The sequence below is a fragment of the Anolis carolinensis genome, chromosome 6 (genome assembly GCF_035594765.1).
Source record: "Anolis carolinensis isolate JA03-04 chromosome 6, rAnoCar3.1.pri, whole genome shotgun sequence".
NCBI classification, from domain to species: Eukaryota; Metazoa; Chordata; class Lepidosauria; order Squamata; family Dactyloidae; genus Anolis; species Anolis carolinensis.
The window spans coordinates 105483738-105501891 of NC_085846.1; the positions used below are offsets into that span (position 1 = coordinate 105483738).

The window sequence follows — 18154 nt, forward strand, 5'->3', positions numbered from 1 at the left end:
CAAGAACTTTAAAGGGACAAAGCCAGGTGAAAACAAGCAAGAAATAGGACAATGGTATAGATTAGACCAGGATGGTCTGCAGAAATCTTACGGAGCTGTACCCATCTTGTGGCAGGAGTCATGCCCTGTCTGCAAGATACTAACCATCATTTTATATCTATGAAGCAACTCTGGCAGGCTTCAGGATGTAAAATTAGCAGCAGGTGTGTTAGTTAATCATTTCAAAATCTACCAAGTTGCAAAATGGGCTGATAATTTTCACGATACGAGAAACAGATTAGCTGGATTTTGTAAACTAAAAGATGGCAGCACATAGATAAACTCCTGGCTGCCTGGTATGTATGGAGCAGGCAAGTGGACAATAGAAAGACTGAATGAACATACTTTAGATAAGGAAATGTCAGTGGAAAAGAAAAGGAGTGTGTCAGGAGAGAAGAGAAACAGTAGTGGGATGGGGGAGGGGACAAAAGAGTTTGAAACCCATGCAAAACTGATATGAATTGGTTGAGGATGTGGGGAAAGGACCAACTTTTTAAAAAGTTATGTGAAAGACAACAGGAAATGCTGGACTGAGCATAGACCGTACCTCGAGAAGTCTGACTTGGCCATGCTGGTCCACACCTTGGTTACCTCTAGACTGGACTATGCAATGCAGTCTATGTGGGGCTGCCTTTGAAGACGGCCCAGAAACTACAACTGGTCCAAAGTCGGCAGCCAGGTTGTTAACGGGAGCTAGTTACAGGGAGTGTACGATGCCTCTACTGAAGGAGCTCCACTGGCTGCCGATAAGTTTCCGGTCCCAATTCAAAGTGCAGGTTATGACTTAAAGGTTTTCCGCTGACATTAAGTCCAGTCATGTCTGACTCTGGGGGTTGGTGCTCATCTCCATTTCTAAGCCAAAGAGCCGGCATTGTCCGTAGACGCCTTCAAGGTCATGTGGCCGGCATGACTACAAGCCCTGCCCTTCACTTCTGTCATGTTCATTGATGTATTTTATTTCCTTGGTTTAATTGTTTTCAATCATATTGTTTTTGTTACGTGTTTTACATTTGAATTCTCTGTTTTTCTGGGCTTGGTCCCCATGTAAGCTGCCCCAAGCCCCTTTGGGGAGATGCAGGCGGGTTATAAGAATAAGGTTGTTGCTGTTGTTATTGAACCACTGGGTTTTTAAAGCCTGGCAGAGCCCAGTATTTCCACTAGCTCATCAATAATCAATTCACACAAAAGCCAAATAGATAGCCATTGCTCTGTATTGCATAATACAACAGCATGACTCCATTTCACACTGGATAAACAACTCACCAATAAAAGCGTGTAGAACTAATTGATTGAATGTTAACAATACAATTAAGCTGCTTGAATCAAAGAAAGAAAATACCATTAGACATCCTGCAGCTATGATAATCTCGTAAGTCACTATTAAAGCCGCTTAATATATGTCTCTCAAATGGAATCCAAAATATGCATTTCACAGTCGTGTCTTCAACATATCGCATACCTTCCCCTCACCCCACACTTGTTATTTGAAGTTTTCCACAAGTCATAAAAAGGGGAGTTCCTGGTTTTCTCTGGTTATTTCACCTGCAAACCCACTTTATTAACAGATATCAGCCACTCCTTGGAAGTGCAATTCATCTGGTCACCTTTTCTATCAGGTAAAACAAAAGTGGCTGAACAGATTCCAAAGTTCATTCTGGTCTGTTTGTATTTTATTGTCTAATGCCTGAAATAATTTTTCTACTCTTGATTACCAAACTCAGAACCTACTTACTGTACTCAACAGAACATCTACAGAAGAAATAAACCCACAGGACCAGTACTTGTGACTTCACTTACCCACATTCGTGGTGTGTGTGTGATATGAATTTTCCAGGTCCTCCAGGGTGATTCTACAGTAATTTCCAGCATAAGCCATTGATTTCAATCGTTTGTTATTATCCATGGTTTCCCACTTCCACTGTAAGTTCAAGAATGTATTTCCAATACATACAGGGATTATACTATAATGTCTCTGTGCTTGTTTAGAATATATGCAGCTGGTAGTATCTGATATATAAGGTCCAGACTGTGTGTACTGGCAATTGCCTGCCTAGAAATCAAGCACAGCTGGAGGTGAATCACACTTGTGAAAGCTGAAAAATACAATATGTAATAATCTCTCTTGCAGAGCTGAAGCAAATAAAAGATCCATGATTCTATTTCCAACAACAGCTATCTATATCTACAGCATTTTATCATCAAGTCTTGAATGCAATAGCTATATGTACTTAACATTCAGAGGTACAAGTGAGATCTGCAATAAAATGTTACTGTATTTCCTTATGTTGTAAAAGAAATGCTCCAACCGATGGTCAAACTGTTGACCTTTTAAATTTGGAATATTTGCAACTACAGTACAGCCCTAAAACAGGAAAACCATGGATAGCAGCAAACCATACTGAAATGAATGACTTCAGACAGAAGTTGCCATAGCATAAAGTCATGCTGGAAAACCTAGAAATTTCCCAGAGAGGTATCCTTCATCCAGATTTTCCATTTACAGAAACTTTGTGAGACTTATCAGACTTTCTGCATAAATGTCAGAAGGTCTAAAGTGCAGATGGGCAAAGGAATTTGGGGATGAGCTGGGCTTGGGCCACATCTACACATAATCTAATATGCACGAAAAACAAATGGGCACAAAAAGCTAAAGACAGGTGGCAACCGATAAGCAAGTGAAAAGCAATGCAAAGTCAGGCTTTATGCCATTATCTTATTCACAGTCATAATAGAAATCCAGGTTCAATCTTCACAAATGTAATTATGCTCTCATCTCATAAAAAAAGCCAGGTATACTCAACCTGTAATACTATTCAGCCCCCAAAGCTTTGTGCAATGAAACTATGTGTAACTGGTTGTAGCAGCAGATTTCATAGCTAAAGGAAACTCACTGCTCCAAGAATAAAGCAAATAATCTTGAGTTTTACTTGTGTCTAGTAGTACTTGCCTACACTCAGACAAGCAGAAGGATTTTGAGAAGGTGAATTGCCTGCCCTTATTCACCTTCAGAAGTTTCTATTTTGACAACAAATTCACATGGAAGTTTCTACAAAGACTAATGTGACATGCAGATCGACTTGTTCTTGCATTTACAGGGAAAGCATAGGTGGGAGTCAGAAAACTACTCCCACGAGACCTCATTTACATGTATTATCATTCTATTCTAGGATGTCATCTAAAATAAAGTCTAGGGTTGTATTCCAAGACAGTGTGTGTAGGATTGCACTGTTTATCAAAACAGGTATGGAGCATCTTTTAAACTATGAACCTCATAATTCATTATTATCAGCTATGATGGGTAGTGTTTCTGGGAGATAAAAGTCCAAAACAACTGAAGGACCAACATATCATGGCTGAGATATAATAGATCCTAGAGAAAAGAAGACTATGGCAGTCAATGAGTGATTGGCATGTGCAGATCTAAGTCCACCTTATACCAGCATATGCTATGAAAATTGGTATTCCCTTCTTATCTGTGAAGTGATTTAAGCCCCTCTAGAATTATATCATCCATTGAAATCCAGTGCAGTTCTCCAGAGGTCTCAGCAGATGATATAATAATTTTGCATGTAGTTACAGGGATATAATCAGGCACTATCCCAGTGTTCAAACACACTTCACCACCCACCGAATGATAGGAGGAGGGGTCATCTACACCTTGGGCATTAAATGCTCAGTTACAGTAATATTCTGCATGCAGAAACAATCTATCTTGTGCCATGCAGGATGCCGAGCAAAGACAGAACAATGCCAAATGTATTTTATTATTCAAAAGTATTCCACAAATAAGAAATAGTACAGAAATGAGGAAAAGGTAAGCAGAGATGAAGTAGAAATGATGACACTCTTGAACACTGGAAATCCACAAAAGAAAGAACTAAGGGCAGAGACAGGCAGCATGGGCTCTCCAGATGTTTTTGAATGGCAACTCCCTTAGTTCTTCAGTTCTTCATAGGCTGCCAGCTCTAAGCAAATGGAAGACCACGGTTCTACTTTTCAATAGGCTGTACATTGCTTTCAAACATAAAAATTAATGAAAGCAATATATTTTGACACAGAAAACTCTATAGTCAAAGGTTAAAACTGTGTAACATCTAACAAAACCCAGAAGAAATAAAAGCCAATGAGTTTTAAAGAGTCTATGTAAAATCCTCAAGGTCTTCATTATGAAGATTAGGAGACTCTCCTTGCTACCAGTGTGTCAGTATCAGTTTGGGTTTCTTAATGCTGGATTACCAGAAATGTAGAAGAGACACATAAAGGAGGTGGTACTGTGTGTTGGGAATCACCCTGGACTACTCAAGTCTAGATGTAGTTAGATAGATGATAGAGTTAGATTGAGGGAATCCTTTCCCTGTTTCCAAAGCATGCCTAGATAGGCTTTACTGTATTTCACTCTATCCTGTTTACGTCACATCCCTTACTTTGAAGTTAGTAGAAATGTGAATCTCCAGGGACACTAACTTCTCATTGGCCAGAATGTCTTTTATGGCCCCAATAAACTGGACCATGAGGTTGGAACCATTTTGGTTCACTCTTCTCCCTTTGTTCTTCTAGCTAATAAGCAGCATCTCGCTGTCTCTCCTGGCAAGATGTAACTATTTAGATGTTTGTTATTTTTCCTTTCTTATTTTTCCTTAGAAACCAGTCTAGAGTAGACTAGACAGCTCCCAAGCCTTTCTATCTACAATGGAATTATTTTTACCTGAATAAATGTTTGGGGGTTTTTTGAACTTTTACTGAGACTCTGCACTCCACTGACATCCTAAGTTGAAAGGCTTCTCTTTGCTCGCCCCATGTAAGTAACTGTTGCACTTGAAAGCTTTTGCTTTTGCTACTTATGGACTGGTCCATGAGGTCACGAAGAGTAAAAAATGACTGAACGAGTGAGACAACGACTACTGCTGCATTTTGGTGGAATCTCCCCCAGAGAGGGTTAAATTGAGTCTAACCGCTCAGAGATTACCACAACACTGTGAGCATATAGCATGAGAGCCAGTGAGCATATAGAATGAGAGTCACAATAATGTAGGGATCTGAGGGGGTTTTTTTTACCATGTCAGAAGCAATTTGAGAATTCTGGTGCGAGAGAATTGGACGTCTACAGAGACGTTGTCCAGGGGATGCCTGGATGTGTTACCATCCTGCTGGGATGTTCTCTCATATCTCCTCAAGCTAGAGCTGACAGACAGGAGCTCACCCCATCTCACAGATTCGAGCTGGCAACCTTCAGGCCAGCGACCCAACCTTCAGGTCAGTAGTCCAGCCGGCACAAGGGTTTAACCCATTGTGCCACCGCGGCTCCTTAGGGGTTTGAGTGTTGGATTATGACTCTGAAGACCAGCGTTCAAATCTCTGCTCAGCCACAGAAACTTACCAGACGACCTTGGGAAAGTCATACTCTGAAACAACTTGAGGGAATATATTGTAATATGAGTGTGACCAAAGGGTACAAGAAGTTTTTAATTGCTAGAAGTTTACTCCTCCTCTGAAACACTGCATTACATAATGCATAGTGGGAAATGAGAACCAATATGATGTAGCGGACTGGTATAAGTCTCCCATAGTATACATTATAGGGCTTCAACTCCACTTTTGAAGAATCAGACTATGTCCTACAGAATCCAGGAATATGTTATTTTGTAATGCACCAGAGATGACCAAGCGTGCTTGAAGACAAAAATGGACTTAGCTGTAACTTTTGCAGAAAGGATACAAATGCATTAAATAATCCTATGAAAAATTACCGTACTAACTGCAGAGCCTCTAAACAGAGAAGGTCACATAATAACAACATTCTTCTTCCAAAAAGTGCATTGTTGCACCTACTCAAAAAGAAGTTAACAGTGTACTGCACAGAAAATATTTACCGCATAAATCCTGTGTCCATTTACTTAATATTAAGATCTGATCCAGATTTAAACCTATGATGACCAGACAACTACTGTCAACGGGACAGAAATTAGACAATAAAAGCATCACTGATGTCATGTATGACTACAGCTGAATCTAAATCTAACAGAGCAATCTCATGTATTGTCTAGTTGAAACCTCTGCACTGAAGTAAATTGTATTTCCTGTAACAAGGATTAATCCCTGGTAGTGTATTAGTTTGAACCTTTTGCCCCAGACTAAATAAGACTCCTAAGTACTGTAATTATGTAATTCTGTTTAGGATTGCAACATTAGTTGCTATGGCCTTGTAATTAAAAGAAACATATAAAAGCCTTTACAGTTACTGTATCTATATGTATACTTTTGACTACTTGGAACATAGATTGCATTGGGTTGCGGTGAATTTTCCAGGCTGTATGGCCATGCTCCAGAAGCATTCTCTACTGATGTTTCACCCACATCTATGGCAGGCATCCTCATAGGTTGTGAGATTTGTTGGAAACTAGGCAAGTGGGATATATATATATATATATATATATATATATATATATATATATATATATATAAAAAATCTGTGGAATGTCCAGGGTGGCTTGTTTTAATCCACAGATTTCACACATATATATTCCCCACTTGCCTACTTTCCAGCAAACCTCACTACCTTTGAGGATGCCTGCCATAGATGTGGGTGAAACGTCAGGAGAGAATGTTTCCAGAACATGGCCATATAGCCTGGAATGCTTATAGCAACCCAGTGATTCCAGCCATGAAAGCCTTTGACAACACATAGACTGTATTGTTGTTGCATGCCTTCAAGTAGTTTCTATCTTATGGCAACTCTAATCTTTTTGGTAAGATTAGTTTCACCTTTGCTTTCCTCTGAGGCTGAGAGAATGTGACCTGCCCAAGGTGACACAGTCAGTTTCTGTGGCTGAACATGGATTTCAACCCTGGTCTCCAGAGTTGTAATCCAACACTCAAAACACTATACTATGCTGGCTCTGGAACATATACTGTACAAGTACACAGAAAACTCAAACCCCACTTCACATGTAAACCTTTTGAATGAATAGTCTACTCAGATACCCAACTTGTTTACAATCACTGCACTTTATCATTGTCTCTCAACCTTGTTGGCTATTAATATTTTTAATGAGACTTTTCCCCACCTTCTCTGAGCTCCCCTATATTATCCCCAAGCCTCACTCGGAGTCCTGCATAAGTTTACCCCTGCACATACTGTACTTATGCCCAGGTTTTTAAGTAACTGATATGTTTTTATGTTGTTTTATGTTGTTTGTATGTTGTTTTATACTATATTGTTATATTGTTTTCAATTTTATGGATTTTTTTAACTTATGTCGATGCTGGGCTTGTGCCCATGTGAACCGCCCCGAGTCCCTTTGGGGAGATAGAGGTGGGATACAAAAATAAAGTTATTATTATTATTGACACAAAGACATAGTATGACACAGAAAACAAGATCTATATGCTGGATTTTGTATCACAAAATCACAAGTCGAACACTTCCCAAGTGTTTAGGACTGTGTGATGTATTTTCGGATGATGCGTGTAGATCCCAGTAAGGTGGCCTTTTGCAGTAGACAGATCGTAATTTTATCAATGTTTATTGTTTCCAAATGTCAGCTGAGATCTATTATTATTATTATTATTATTATTATTATTATTATTATTATTATTATTATTATTATTATTACCTGACCCAAATAATAAAAGTGTAATTGTTCATATGACACTAAAACCAGCCACAGCATTTTCTGAGTTGGAAACCCGAATACTAAACAGAATATACAATACATCTTCAGGCACAATCTTTCCACTTTCAATCTCCTACAAATAAAACAAAAACAATCTCAGACCAGATTAAAAAAAATTCCAAACAAAAGTGGGGAGAAATGTGAGTAGTGTGCAGCAAATCTGGAAATCTGGTGGAGCTAAAAGAGCTGCTTTGAAACAGAGAGAAAACATATTTTTTCCTCTCCTTCCCTTCATCTCTGTAACCTCCAGCACTTGTCCTCCAACTTGCCCCACCTTCTTTCAATGACCTTGGGAGATTATGACTCAGAGGCAGCCAAGGCACGCTTATTCACAGCAAACCATTAATACGAAACAAGTTACATATTTCGCCAAGTTTTCTCTGTCTGGGCACGTGATTAAAACAAGCCTCCTGCAAATGCACCTCTCTTTTCCCAGGGAGATCCCTGCAAAGACAACCCAGACAAAACAGCCACTCAATGTGTTTAGGTCAGATTAAGATCTTTCTTTTCCTCATCCCTTGAAAAAACAAAGTTTGAGCTCCATGTTTGCATTGCACACTTCCTCTTCCGCCTTCTCAGTGATTCACGTGCCGGGTTGTGGAGTGGCTCTTTAGGTATCAGAGAACTAAGTTTACTTTAATTATATTTAAACAAAGCACCCTGAAGCTAAAACAGAAAAAAAAAATCCTCATTCCCTTTCTCTCAGATGCTGCTGCCTTGATTATATAAGCCTCAGTCATGCAGAGAGAGGCATGTTTTGGAATGATTTTATGTGGAAAAATGGGACGAGGCAGTAGTTGTGGTTACACAGAAGGAAACGTTACAACGCAAGAACGCACTGTGCTGCATCAGTATTCTGTTCAAACATAAGGGACAAACACATAACAAGGGGAAACCCACAGTATCACGTTCCCATTCGTATTCCATAGCAACCTGTATACAAAAGCACACTGTCTCAGATGCTGCCATTATATCAAAGTCAGAGGCCCCTTCCACACAGCTGAATAAAATCCTACACTTTCTGCTTTGAACTGGAATATATGGCAATGTGGACTCAGATAACCCAGTTCAAAGCAGATTATTGTGGGATTTTCTGCCTTGGTGGTGCTCAAACTGCATTAATTCTAGTTATTCAAGTGAGCGGGCATAGAAAATAAGTGCATCTACCCTGTAGAATTATTGATATTGATATTCTGGGTTATATGGCTGTGTCAAAGGACCCTTAGAGCACCTCAAAAGCCAATAAATTCATTTTCATGGACTTCACTGTCATTCATGAAAACTCCTGCTGTAAAAAATGTTTGCCACTAAGTGTGTCACAGAATTCTATTTTATTTTATTTTTTGCTTCCATAGATTGAGACTTCAAGTACTTCTACCCTGTAGAATTAATTCAGTTTGGCACCACTTGAACAGCCATGACTCAAAGCTATAGATCCCCAGAAGTTGTAGTTTGGCGAGACATCCTTGGCAGAGAAAGATAGAGATCTTGCAAAACTACACCTCCCGTGATTCCACAGCATTGCGCCATGTCACTTAAAGTGTTGTCAAATTGCATTAATTCTATAGTATAGATGTGCCCTAGGACAATCCACAGTCAACCATGGAAACCCACTGGGTGATCTTGAGGACATCACAGTCTCCCAGCCAAGGAGGGTAACAATGGCAAACCTCCTCAGAATGAATCTTATCAACAATCCAATACTATTTGAAGGCACCTAGTAGCCTGGGTACCTAAATACTCTAAAGGCACTGGATTCAGCTGCTCTTGGAAGCCAAACAGGGTCAGAACTAGTTAATACTTAGATGGAAGATTGTATGGCATCCTGGGATTTATAGTTTGGTGAGGCATGGACACTCTTTGGCAACTCAGGCTGGACTATGTAAAACTACAACCTCCAAGACTGCCTAGCATTGAGCCATGCTGGTGCTTAAACTGCATTAATTCTTCAGTATGGATGCACCCTAGGGCCCAGCGGGCATAGCAATTAAGTACATCTACCCTGTAGAATTAATGCAGTTTGACCCCACTTTAATTGCCCTGGTTCAACACTATGGAACCATGGGAATTGCAGTTTTACACGGTCTTCAGCCTGTCAAAGGGTTCTGGTGTTTTGGACTTCAACTCTATCGGCTGTTAGGAATTGTGGGAGTTGAAGTCCAAAACACCTGAAGGGCCAAAGTTGGCCCATGCCTGGTGCAGATGCACCAAAGGTGCAAAAGCCCTGCATTTTAAGTCAATTAGCTAAATAAACTTAAATCACTGGATTGAAAGGTGCCTCTGTAGAATGAATGCTGTTATATTTGGTTGCTGGGCTGTATGTTCCAGAAGCATTCTCTCATGATGTTTCACCCACATCTATGGCAGGCATCCTCAAAGGTAGTGAGGTCCTCTATGGATGCCTGCCATAAGGTAAAGGTTTCCCCTGACATTAAGTCCAGTCATGTATGACTCTGGGGGTTGGTGTTCATCTCCATTTCTAAGCCAAAGAGCCGGCATTGTCCGTAGACACCTCCAAGGTCATGTGGCCGGCATGACAGCATGGAGCGCCATTACCTTCCCACCTATTGATCTACCCACATTGGCATGTTTTTGAACTGCTAGGTTGGCAGAAGCTGGAGCAACAGTGGGCGCTCACTCTGCTCCAGGGATTTGAACCTGGGACCTTTTGGTCTGCAAGTTCAGCGGCTCAGTGCTTTAATGCACTTTGCCACCGGGGCTCCTGCCATACATGTGGGCAAAACATGAGGAGAGAATGCTTCTGGAACATGGCCATACAGCCCGGAAAACTCACAGCAACCAAGTGATTCCAGCCAAGAAAGCCTTCAACAACACAATGCTGTTATGATAATAATAATAATAATAATAATAATAATAATAATAATAATAATAATAATACTTTATTTGTATTCTGCCCCATCTCCCCAAGGGGGCTCAGGGGTGTGGAGTCGTAGGGCTTGTAGTTTGATGCAGCACCAGTCTTCTTTGGCAAAGAAAACGGAGGTCCTTGTAAAACTACAACTCCCAGGACTCCATAGCATTGAGCCATGGCAGTGCAAGTGTGGTCAAGCTGAATCCATTCTACAATGCTGATGCACCTTTAGACTTTAAGGACTGGATTTGGTTTAAAACGAAAAGCTTTTGCAGCTAGGACAGTACACTGGGGACGTGCAGCACTCTGCATACTCTCAGAGACCCACTTAATATTTTTACATAAGTAATATAAGGACGAGATTTGGATGGGGGGGGGGGCACTCAAAGTCCTTAAACCGGGCTTCAAGCTAAGCCTTAATCTGGCGAATGTGGGATGCTTCCTCCTCCCTTCGCGGCAACCCAAAAAGCGACGGAGTGGCGAGGCCATGGGTGACTCCGGCTGATGCTGATGCTGCTGCTTCCCGCCTGCACTGACGTCTCCAGCCTCAATCCGCAGCGACTCGCCGAGCCTCACGTACACACCGGAGGCGGAGTCTGACCAGGAAGAAGGCCGGCCAGGCGTTTACACCGCGCGGAGCCCCACTCCCGACAATTTCGCTGCAGATTCAGCCACCCTGCTTCCCGCCTTGCCATCCCCTGGGTCTCTTTCCAGGGCTCATGTACACTTAATGCACTTGAACTGCCCTGGCTCAAGACTATGGAATTATAGGAGTTGTAGTTTGGCGAGGCAGCATCACTCTTTGGCAAGAAGAGACCCTGTCAAGCCACAACAACACCCAGGATGCCCTGGCATTAAGACAAGGCAGTTCAGATGGAGCCAAACTGCATTCAAGGTGCATCTACACAAGGCATGGGCAAACTTCGGCCCACCCTCCAGGAGCTTTGGACTGCAACTCCCACAATTCCGAACAGCCAGTAGTTCAAGTCCAAAACACCTCAAGGGCCAAAGCTTGCCCATGCCTGAGCTATACTGTAGATATAAACCCTGGTGGCAGAGTGGGTTAAACCCTTTTGCTGGCAGGACAGCTGACCTGAAGGTTGCGTTGCTGACTGAAGGTTGCCAATTAGAATCCAACTTGGGGAGAGGGCGGATGAGCTCCCTCTATCAGCTACCTCCATGTGGGGACATGAGAGAAGCCTCCCACAAGAATGATAAAACATCAAAACATCCGGGTGTCCCTTGGGCAACGTCCTTGCAGACAGCCCATTCTCACCCCAGACTCTCGCTCCTGACACAGAAAGGAAAATCTACATTGTAGAATTGCTGCAGTTCGGCACTTCTTAGCTCAAGGCTATGGAATCATAGGAGTTTCCTCCTTTCAACAGAAAGGAGGAAACCACGAAAACGGACAAAATCTGGCTACCAGTATTTTAAAAAACTCTAAAATCTGGACAATAAATAAAGAACGACATCCTGAAAACTGGAATTCCACACATGATACAATCAGGGCCTGCTAACACCTCCCAACAAAGGATTCCCCCAGGCAGGAATCAGCCAGGCCTTTAAGCTGCAATGCCATTCAATGCTAATCAAGGTGATTAATTACAACATTCACACTTTCCTCCAACAAAGAGTTCTTTCCCTCGCCCTGGACCTTCCGCTGATAGATATAAACCTCCCTTACTTCGTTTCCAATATACCTCACAACCTCTGAGGATGCTTGCCATACAAGTGGGTGAAACATCAAGAGAGAATGCTTCTGGAACACGGTCATACAGCCCTGAAAACCCACAGCAACCCATAGGAGTTACAGTTTGGTGAGACAGGAGCACTCTTTGGCAGGGAAATCTGGAGACCATGTAAAGCTAGCTATAAACATTCCATAGCATTGTGCCAGGGCAGTCAAAACAGCATTAATGTTTTGTTGTAGCTGGAACCTTGCCAGACTAAATCTGAACTTGGGAATCTCTGGAAACCCAATCCCACCTGTTGGCAAACTCATCCCAACTCCCAGGGAAGTTAGGAATAAGAGGCAGCAGTAGGTATGAGCATCATCACAGTGCATTCACGCATGGCACTGCTACAGGTGCCTCCTACCCCGGTTCATCCCTGAGTTTGACCCTGATACAATTAAGGTACGAGTGAAGATGGGCTTAAAGCTAACCTTAAAAACTGTGGCATAGGCACTGAAAACTGGAATGCCCTGGCCCTTGAGCATTCTAACTGGAGGTCAGCTGTTACCAACATGAATGGAGGGCGAAAGGGAGAAACGTGCCAAGAGGAAGGTGCATCAAGCCAACCCTGACCAGAACTGCCTTCCACCTGGAAACCGATGTCCTCACTGTGGAAGAACATGCGGGTCAAGAACAGGGCTCCACAGTCACCTATGTATCCACCGCCAAGACACTACACTTGGAAGGCCACCATACTTTGACAATGAGGGATTGTCTAACAAAGCACAAACCTGGGTTCAAAGCGCCCAAGTTCCTCACAGGGTTAAAGTGGAAGGTCCTTTGGAAGGGCGCCTCTGGAAATGCATGAAAAGATGGGAAAGCCAAAGCAAGACTGTGGGTGCGAATCAACCCAAAATGTCAGAAACGGCTCCAAAATCCCAGAAAAGCATCCTCTCCTCACCTGCGCTCCTTCTGTATCTCATGGTGCATCTAAACTGTCAAATTAATGTACCTGGACACTTTAACTGCCATGGCTCACTGTTATGGATTCCTCGGAGTTGTCATTTTCACATCTTCTGCTTTCCCTGCCAAAGAGTGTTAGTGCCTCACCAAACTACAACTCCAATTTTTTTAATGTCAGGAACAACTTGAGAAACTGCAAGTTGCTTCTGGTGTGAGAGAATTGGCTGTCTGCAAGGACGTTGTCCAGGGGACGTCTGGATGTTTGATGTTTTACCATCCTGTGGTTGGCTTCTCTCATGTTCCCGCATGGGGAGCTAGAGCTGGCAGATGGGAGCTCACCCCACTCCCCAGTTTTGAACAGCCAACCTTTCGGTCAGCAGTCATCATGCCAGTACAAGGGTTTAACCCATTGCACCACCTACAACTCCCATGATTTCAGAACACCAAATCAGGACTGTTAAAGTGATATCAACCCACATTAATTCAACACTCTCAGATGGATCAGGAATAAGTAGTTTACAGTTTGGCACCCTGGGGTGAATTATAAGGATGTTTTCAAAGGCCCTTCTAGGGGTTGACTCCCCTGGCTCAAGGCAGTGGGAGTTGTAGTTTGGTGAGGCACCAGCAAAGAAGGTGAAAGATCTTCTAAAACACCCACAATTCCATAGTTACAGGCAGTCTCTGAATTACAAACATCCGACTTATAAACAACTCATAGCAAAGAACAGGGGTGAGAGAATAAGAAGTGAGAGAAATCTGCCCCTCGGAAGGGAAATTCACTCCTGGAAGAGTTATTTATCATGGGGAAAAGGTGTCTCTGCTGAAGCTTTCTCACCAATCTTTGCTTCCACAACAAGCTATTTTTTTGGCGACAAAAAGTGAGGTGGAATCTTCTGAACAGGGGCAGAAACAGCAACAGAAACTCCACAGGGGTGTTAACTCCACAGGGGTGCTGTCCAAAATTTACACACACACACACATATGTAAACTTTATATTTGTATATGTGTGTGTGTATATATATATATATTTCTGTAGGTTTGTATGTTTGTGTATGTGTATATGTATGTGTGTGTATATATGTAAGCTTGTTCTTAAGATGAATTTGTATGCAGGTGTTGTCAGAAATCCATGTAAATGGTTAAGTGTAACTCCAGTCATACACATACACGTCCAGGAATGCAAGTGTGTGTGTGGTATGCATTTGCATGGATTTTTGACAACACTTGCTTACAAATTCAGCATAAGAACAAACCAACAGAACCTATCTTGCTTGTAAATTGCAGACTGCTTGTATTCAGACATAGCAGATAAAGTGGTGCCAGGCTGCACTGATACTACAGTGTAGATGCACACAGCTTGATGCTCTTCTTCTCTCTGAAACAATGGAGAGCTAAGCTCAGTGATGGAAGCCATGCTTTCCACAGGCCAGTCACACGTCCGGGAATGTGAGGGGAAGAGGAGGAGGAGGAGGAGGAAAAGGAAGAGAGCCTGCCTCTCACGCCCAGCACGTTGCCGCAGAAAAATAAAACCTCCCGGCTTCCCTTTTGATGGCAACAGTTGCCTTATTTAGCCTGGAAGCGGCACTATTTCCGGGTCTCAGATTCCAGGCATCCCCAGTGAGAAGCCTGCTAGATCAGAATTGTTTCATCAAGGGGATCTACATTGTAGAATAGATGCATCTTGACACTATTTTGACCGCTGTGGCTCAATGCTATGGAGTCCTGAGAGTTGTAGTTTGGTGAGGCCACCTGCAACGACTGCATCCCATTGATCCAGCTCTTCACTATAGAATGAATGCAGTTTGACACCACTTTCGCTGCCCTGGCTCAATGAGCTGGAATCACATAGTACATGGGAGTTGTAAAAGCCTTTTGGGACAAATAGTGTGGGTGGCCTTGCAAACTACAACTCCCAGGAGTCCAGAGCATCGAGCCATGACGCTCAAAAGTGCATTCATTCTACAGTGTGGATGCAGATGCTTCAAAGTGTTCAGTGCAATGGAGTTGTGGGAATTGTAGTTTTTAGCCTTCTTTGCTAAAGAGTGAAGTTGCCTCGCCAAACTGCAAATCCCACAAACCCCATAGCATAAACCAGAGTTTCTCAATCTGGGGGTCAGGACCCGAGGGGGGGTTTCAGAGGGGTCACTAAAGACAATCAGAAAACACATAACCAATTCCCTCCAGTATATTCTGTTGGTCATGGGGGCTCTGCGTGGGAAGTTTGGCCTAATCCTATCATTGGTGGGGTTCAAGGGGCTCTTTGATTGTAGGTGAACTATAAATCCCAGAAACTACAACTCTAAAATGTCTAGGTCTATTTTCCCCAAAATCCACCAGTGCTCAAATTTGGGCATATTGAGTATTCGTGCCAGGTTTGAATCATAGAATCATAAAGTTGGAAGAGACCTCATGGGCCATCCAGTCCAACCCCCTGCCAAGAAGCAGGAAATCGCATTCAAAGCACCCCTGACAGATGGCCATCCAGCCTCTGTTTAAAAGCCTCCAAAGAAGGAGCCTCCACCATAGTTTGGTCCAGCGCCATCATTGTTTGGAGTCCACAGTACTCTCTGGGTAGAGGGGAACTACAACTCCAAAACTCAAGGTCCATGCCCACCAAACCCTCTCAGTATTTTCTGTTGGTCATGGGAGTTCTGTGTGTGAGGTTTGGTTTGGTTCAATTGTTGGTCGAGTTCAGAATGCTCTTTGGTTGTGGGTGAACTGCAAATCCCAGCAACTACGACTTCCAAGTGACAAAATCAGACATCATCCCCAACCACACCGGGATTCTAATTTGGGCATATCGGGTATTTGTACCAAATTTGGCCCAGTGAATGAACATATATCCTGCATATCAGATACGATTTATAACAATAGCAGAATTACAGTTATGAATTAGCAACAAAAATAATTTATGGTTGGGAGTCACCACAACCTGAGGAACTGTGTTAGTCGTGGCATTAGGAAGGTTGAGAACCACTGGCATATAGTGCCTCATCACACTAGAATCCACTTTAAATCCGGTTTCTGCCTCCTGCATAATTCTGGGATTTGTAGTTTAGTGAGGCCCAGGACCTGTCTGGCTGAGCTGTTTAAAGCCCTCTCCCTAAAGTGGATTTGAAGTACAGTAGAGTCTCACTTATCCAAGCCTTGCTTATCCAAGCCTCTGGATAATCCAAGCCATTTTTGTAGTCAATGTTTTCAATATATCATGATATTTTGGTGCTAAATTCGTAAATACAGTAATTACAACATAACATTACTGCGTATTGAACTACTTTTTCTGTCAAATTTGTTGTATAACATGATATTTTATTTATTTATTTACACCATTTATATTCCGCCCTTCTCACCCCGAAGGGGACTCAGGGTGCATCACATTGCACACATAAAGGCAAACATTCAATGCCATAACATAGTTTTGGTACTTAATTTGTAAAATCATAACCCTAATTTGATGTTTAATAGTCTTTACCTTAATCCCTCCTTATTATCCAAGATATTCACTTATCCAAGCTTCTGCTGGCCTGTTTAGCTTGGATAAGTGAGACTCTACTGTAGATTCAACGTGGATCCAAGCTCTAGTGTGATGAGATCCACAGACAGAGCCATGGCGAGGGTTCAAGTGAGGTCAAACTCCTTCCTCCCTCCCTCCCCTTGCCCAGGCTTTGGTCCTGCAGGTGTTCGGGACTTCAACTCCCAGAAGCCCTTGCCAGCTGGTCCAAGGGTCGGGAATTCTGGGAACCGGAGTCCCAACCACCTGGATGTGGCTTTGGCTCCCCTCCATCTCGTTCCTACCTTGCGCGTCTCCTCCGCTGGTGAGGACCCCGATGGCCTTGCCGGCTCCGGAGAGGTTCTCGAAGAACTTCTTGTCCGGCATGCTGGGGGAAGAGGCGGCGGCGGCGGGCAAGGAGGCGGAGGAGGAGGCGGAGGAAGGCGGCGCGGAGCTGGAGGAAGAGCGGGTCCCTTTCTTCCCCGAGGTGGATCCCGATCCCCGGCGAGACTTGCCCTTCCGCGGCGGCGCGGTGCCCTGGCCCCCCGAGAGGCTCTTCCCCTCTTCCTCCTCCTTGCTCTCCTCCTCCTCCTCGGCGGGAGGCGGGCTGCTGCTGGGCGAGGTGTGGACGCGCACGCTTTGGATCCGGACCGAATAGAAGAACTCGCTGGTGTCTGGAGGATGGAGAGAACGAGAAGGGATGCAGGATGGCTGGAAGGATGCTCCCGCCTGGCCGCCCCGAGCAGCCCCTTCCTCGCTCGCTCGCTCGCTCGCCGGCTTCTGGCACGCGGGATCCTGCCTCCTGCCCTGTGACAGCCCTACGGAGATGGGGCCTCCCGTGGACACGCCTCCGGGCTCTTGACTGGCAGGACGGATCGGCCAACGGGAGGGGGAGGCGGCGCTTTGGAGGGGACGGGCTAGGTTGTGGTGAGGGATGCCAAGGAGGTGAGGAGATGCTTGGCTGAGAACGCAGGGCAAGAGGAGAACACCTGCGAGGCTGAGGAGCATCTACTGCAGAGGTTCTCAACCTGTGGGTCCCCAGACGTTTGGGCCTTCAGCTCCCAGAAATCCTTACAGCTGGTAAACTGGCTGGGATTTCTGGGAGTTGTAGGCCAAAACACCTGGGAACCCACAGGTTGAGAACCTCTGCAGTAGATGCTCCTCAGCTTCCCGGGTGTTCTCTTGCCCTGCGTTCTCACCCAAGCATCTCCTCATCTCTATAGTATACAATTAATGCAGTATGGATGAATTCAGTTTGATGAGGGATGCCAGTACAGGAGGAGGGGAGGAGATGCTTGGGTGAGAACACAGGGCAAGAGGAGAACACCTGGGAGGATGAGGAGCATCTACTGCAGAGGTTCTCAACCTGTGGGTCCTGAGACGTTTGGGCCTTCAGCTCCCAGAAATCCTAACAGCTGGTACACTGGCTGGGATTTCTGGG

At 43.8% G+C, this 18154-nt stretch overlaps 1 protein-coding gene across 5 annotated transcripts in view; it reads right to left on the minus strand.

The window, feature by feature from the left end:
- The window catches only part of pfkp (phosphofructokinase, platelet), a 62996-nt gene extending 45491 nt beyond the window's left edge, over positions 1 to 17505 (minus strand). For 3 of the 5 annotated variants that reach the window (XM_016994251.2, XM_008112323.3, XM_062958108.1), the window contains exon 1: positions 17019 to 17505. In XM_016994251.2, coding sequence (XP_016849740.1) covers positions 17019 to 17100 — 82 coding nt within the window. In that variant the 5' untranslated portion in view covers positions 17101 to 17505. The remainder of the gene's footprint in view (positions 1 to 17018) is intronic. The other 2 variants (XM_016994250.2, XM_003221947.4) reach the window with 1 other exon arrangement.
- Between the last annotated feature and the right edge of the window lie 649 nt (positions 17506 to 18154).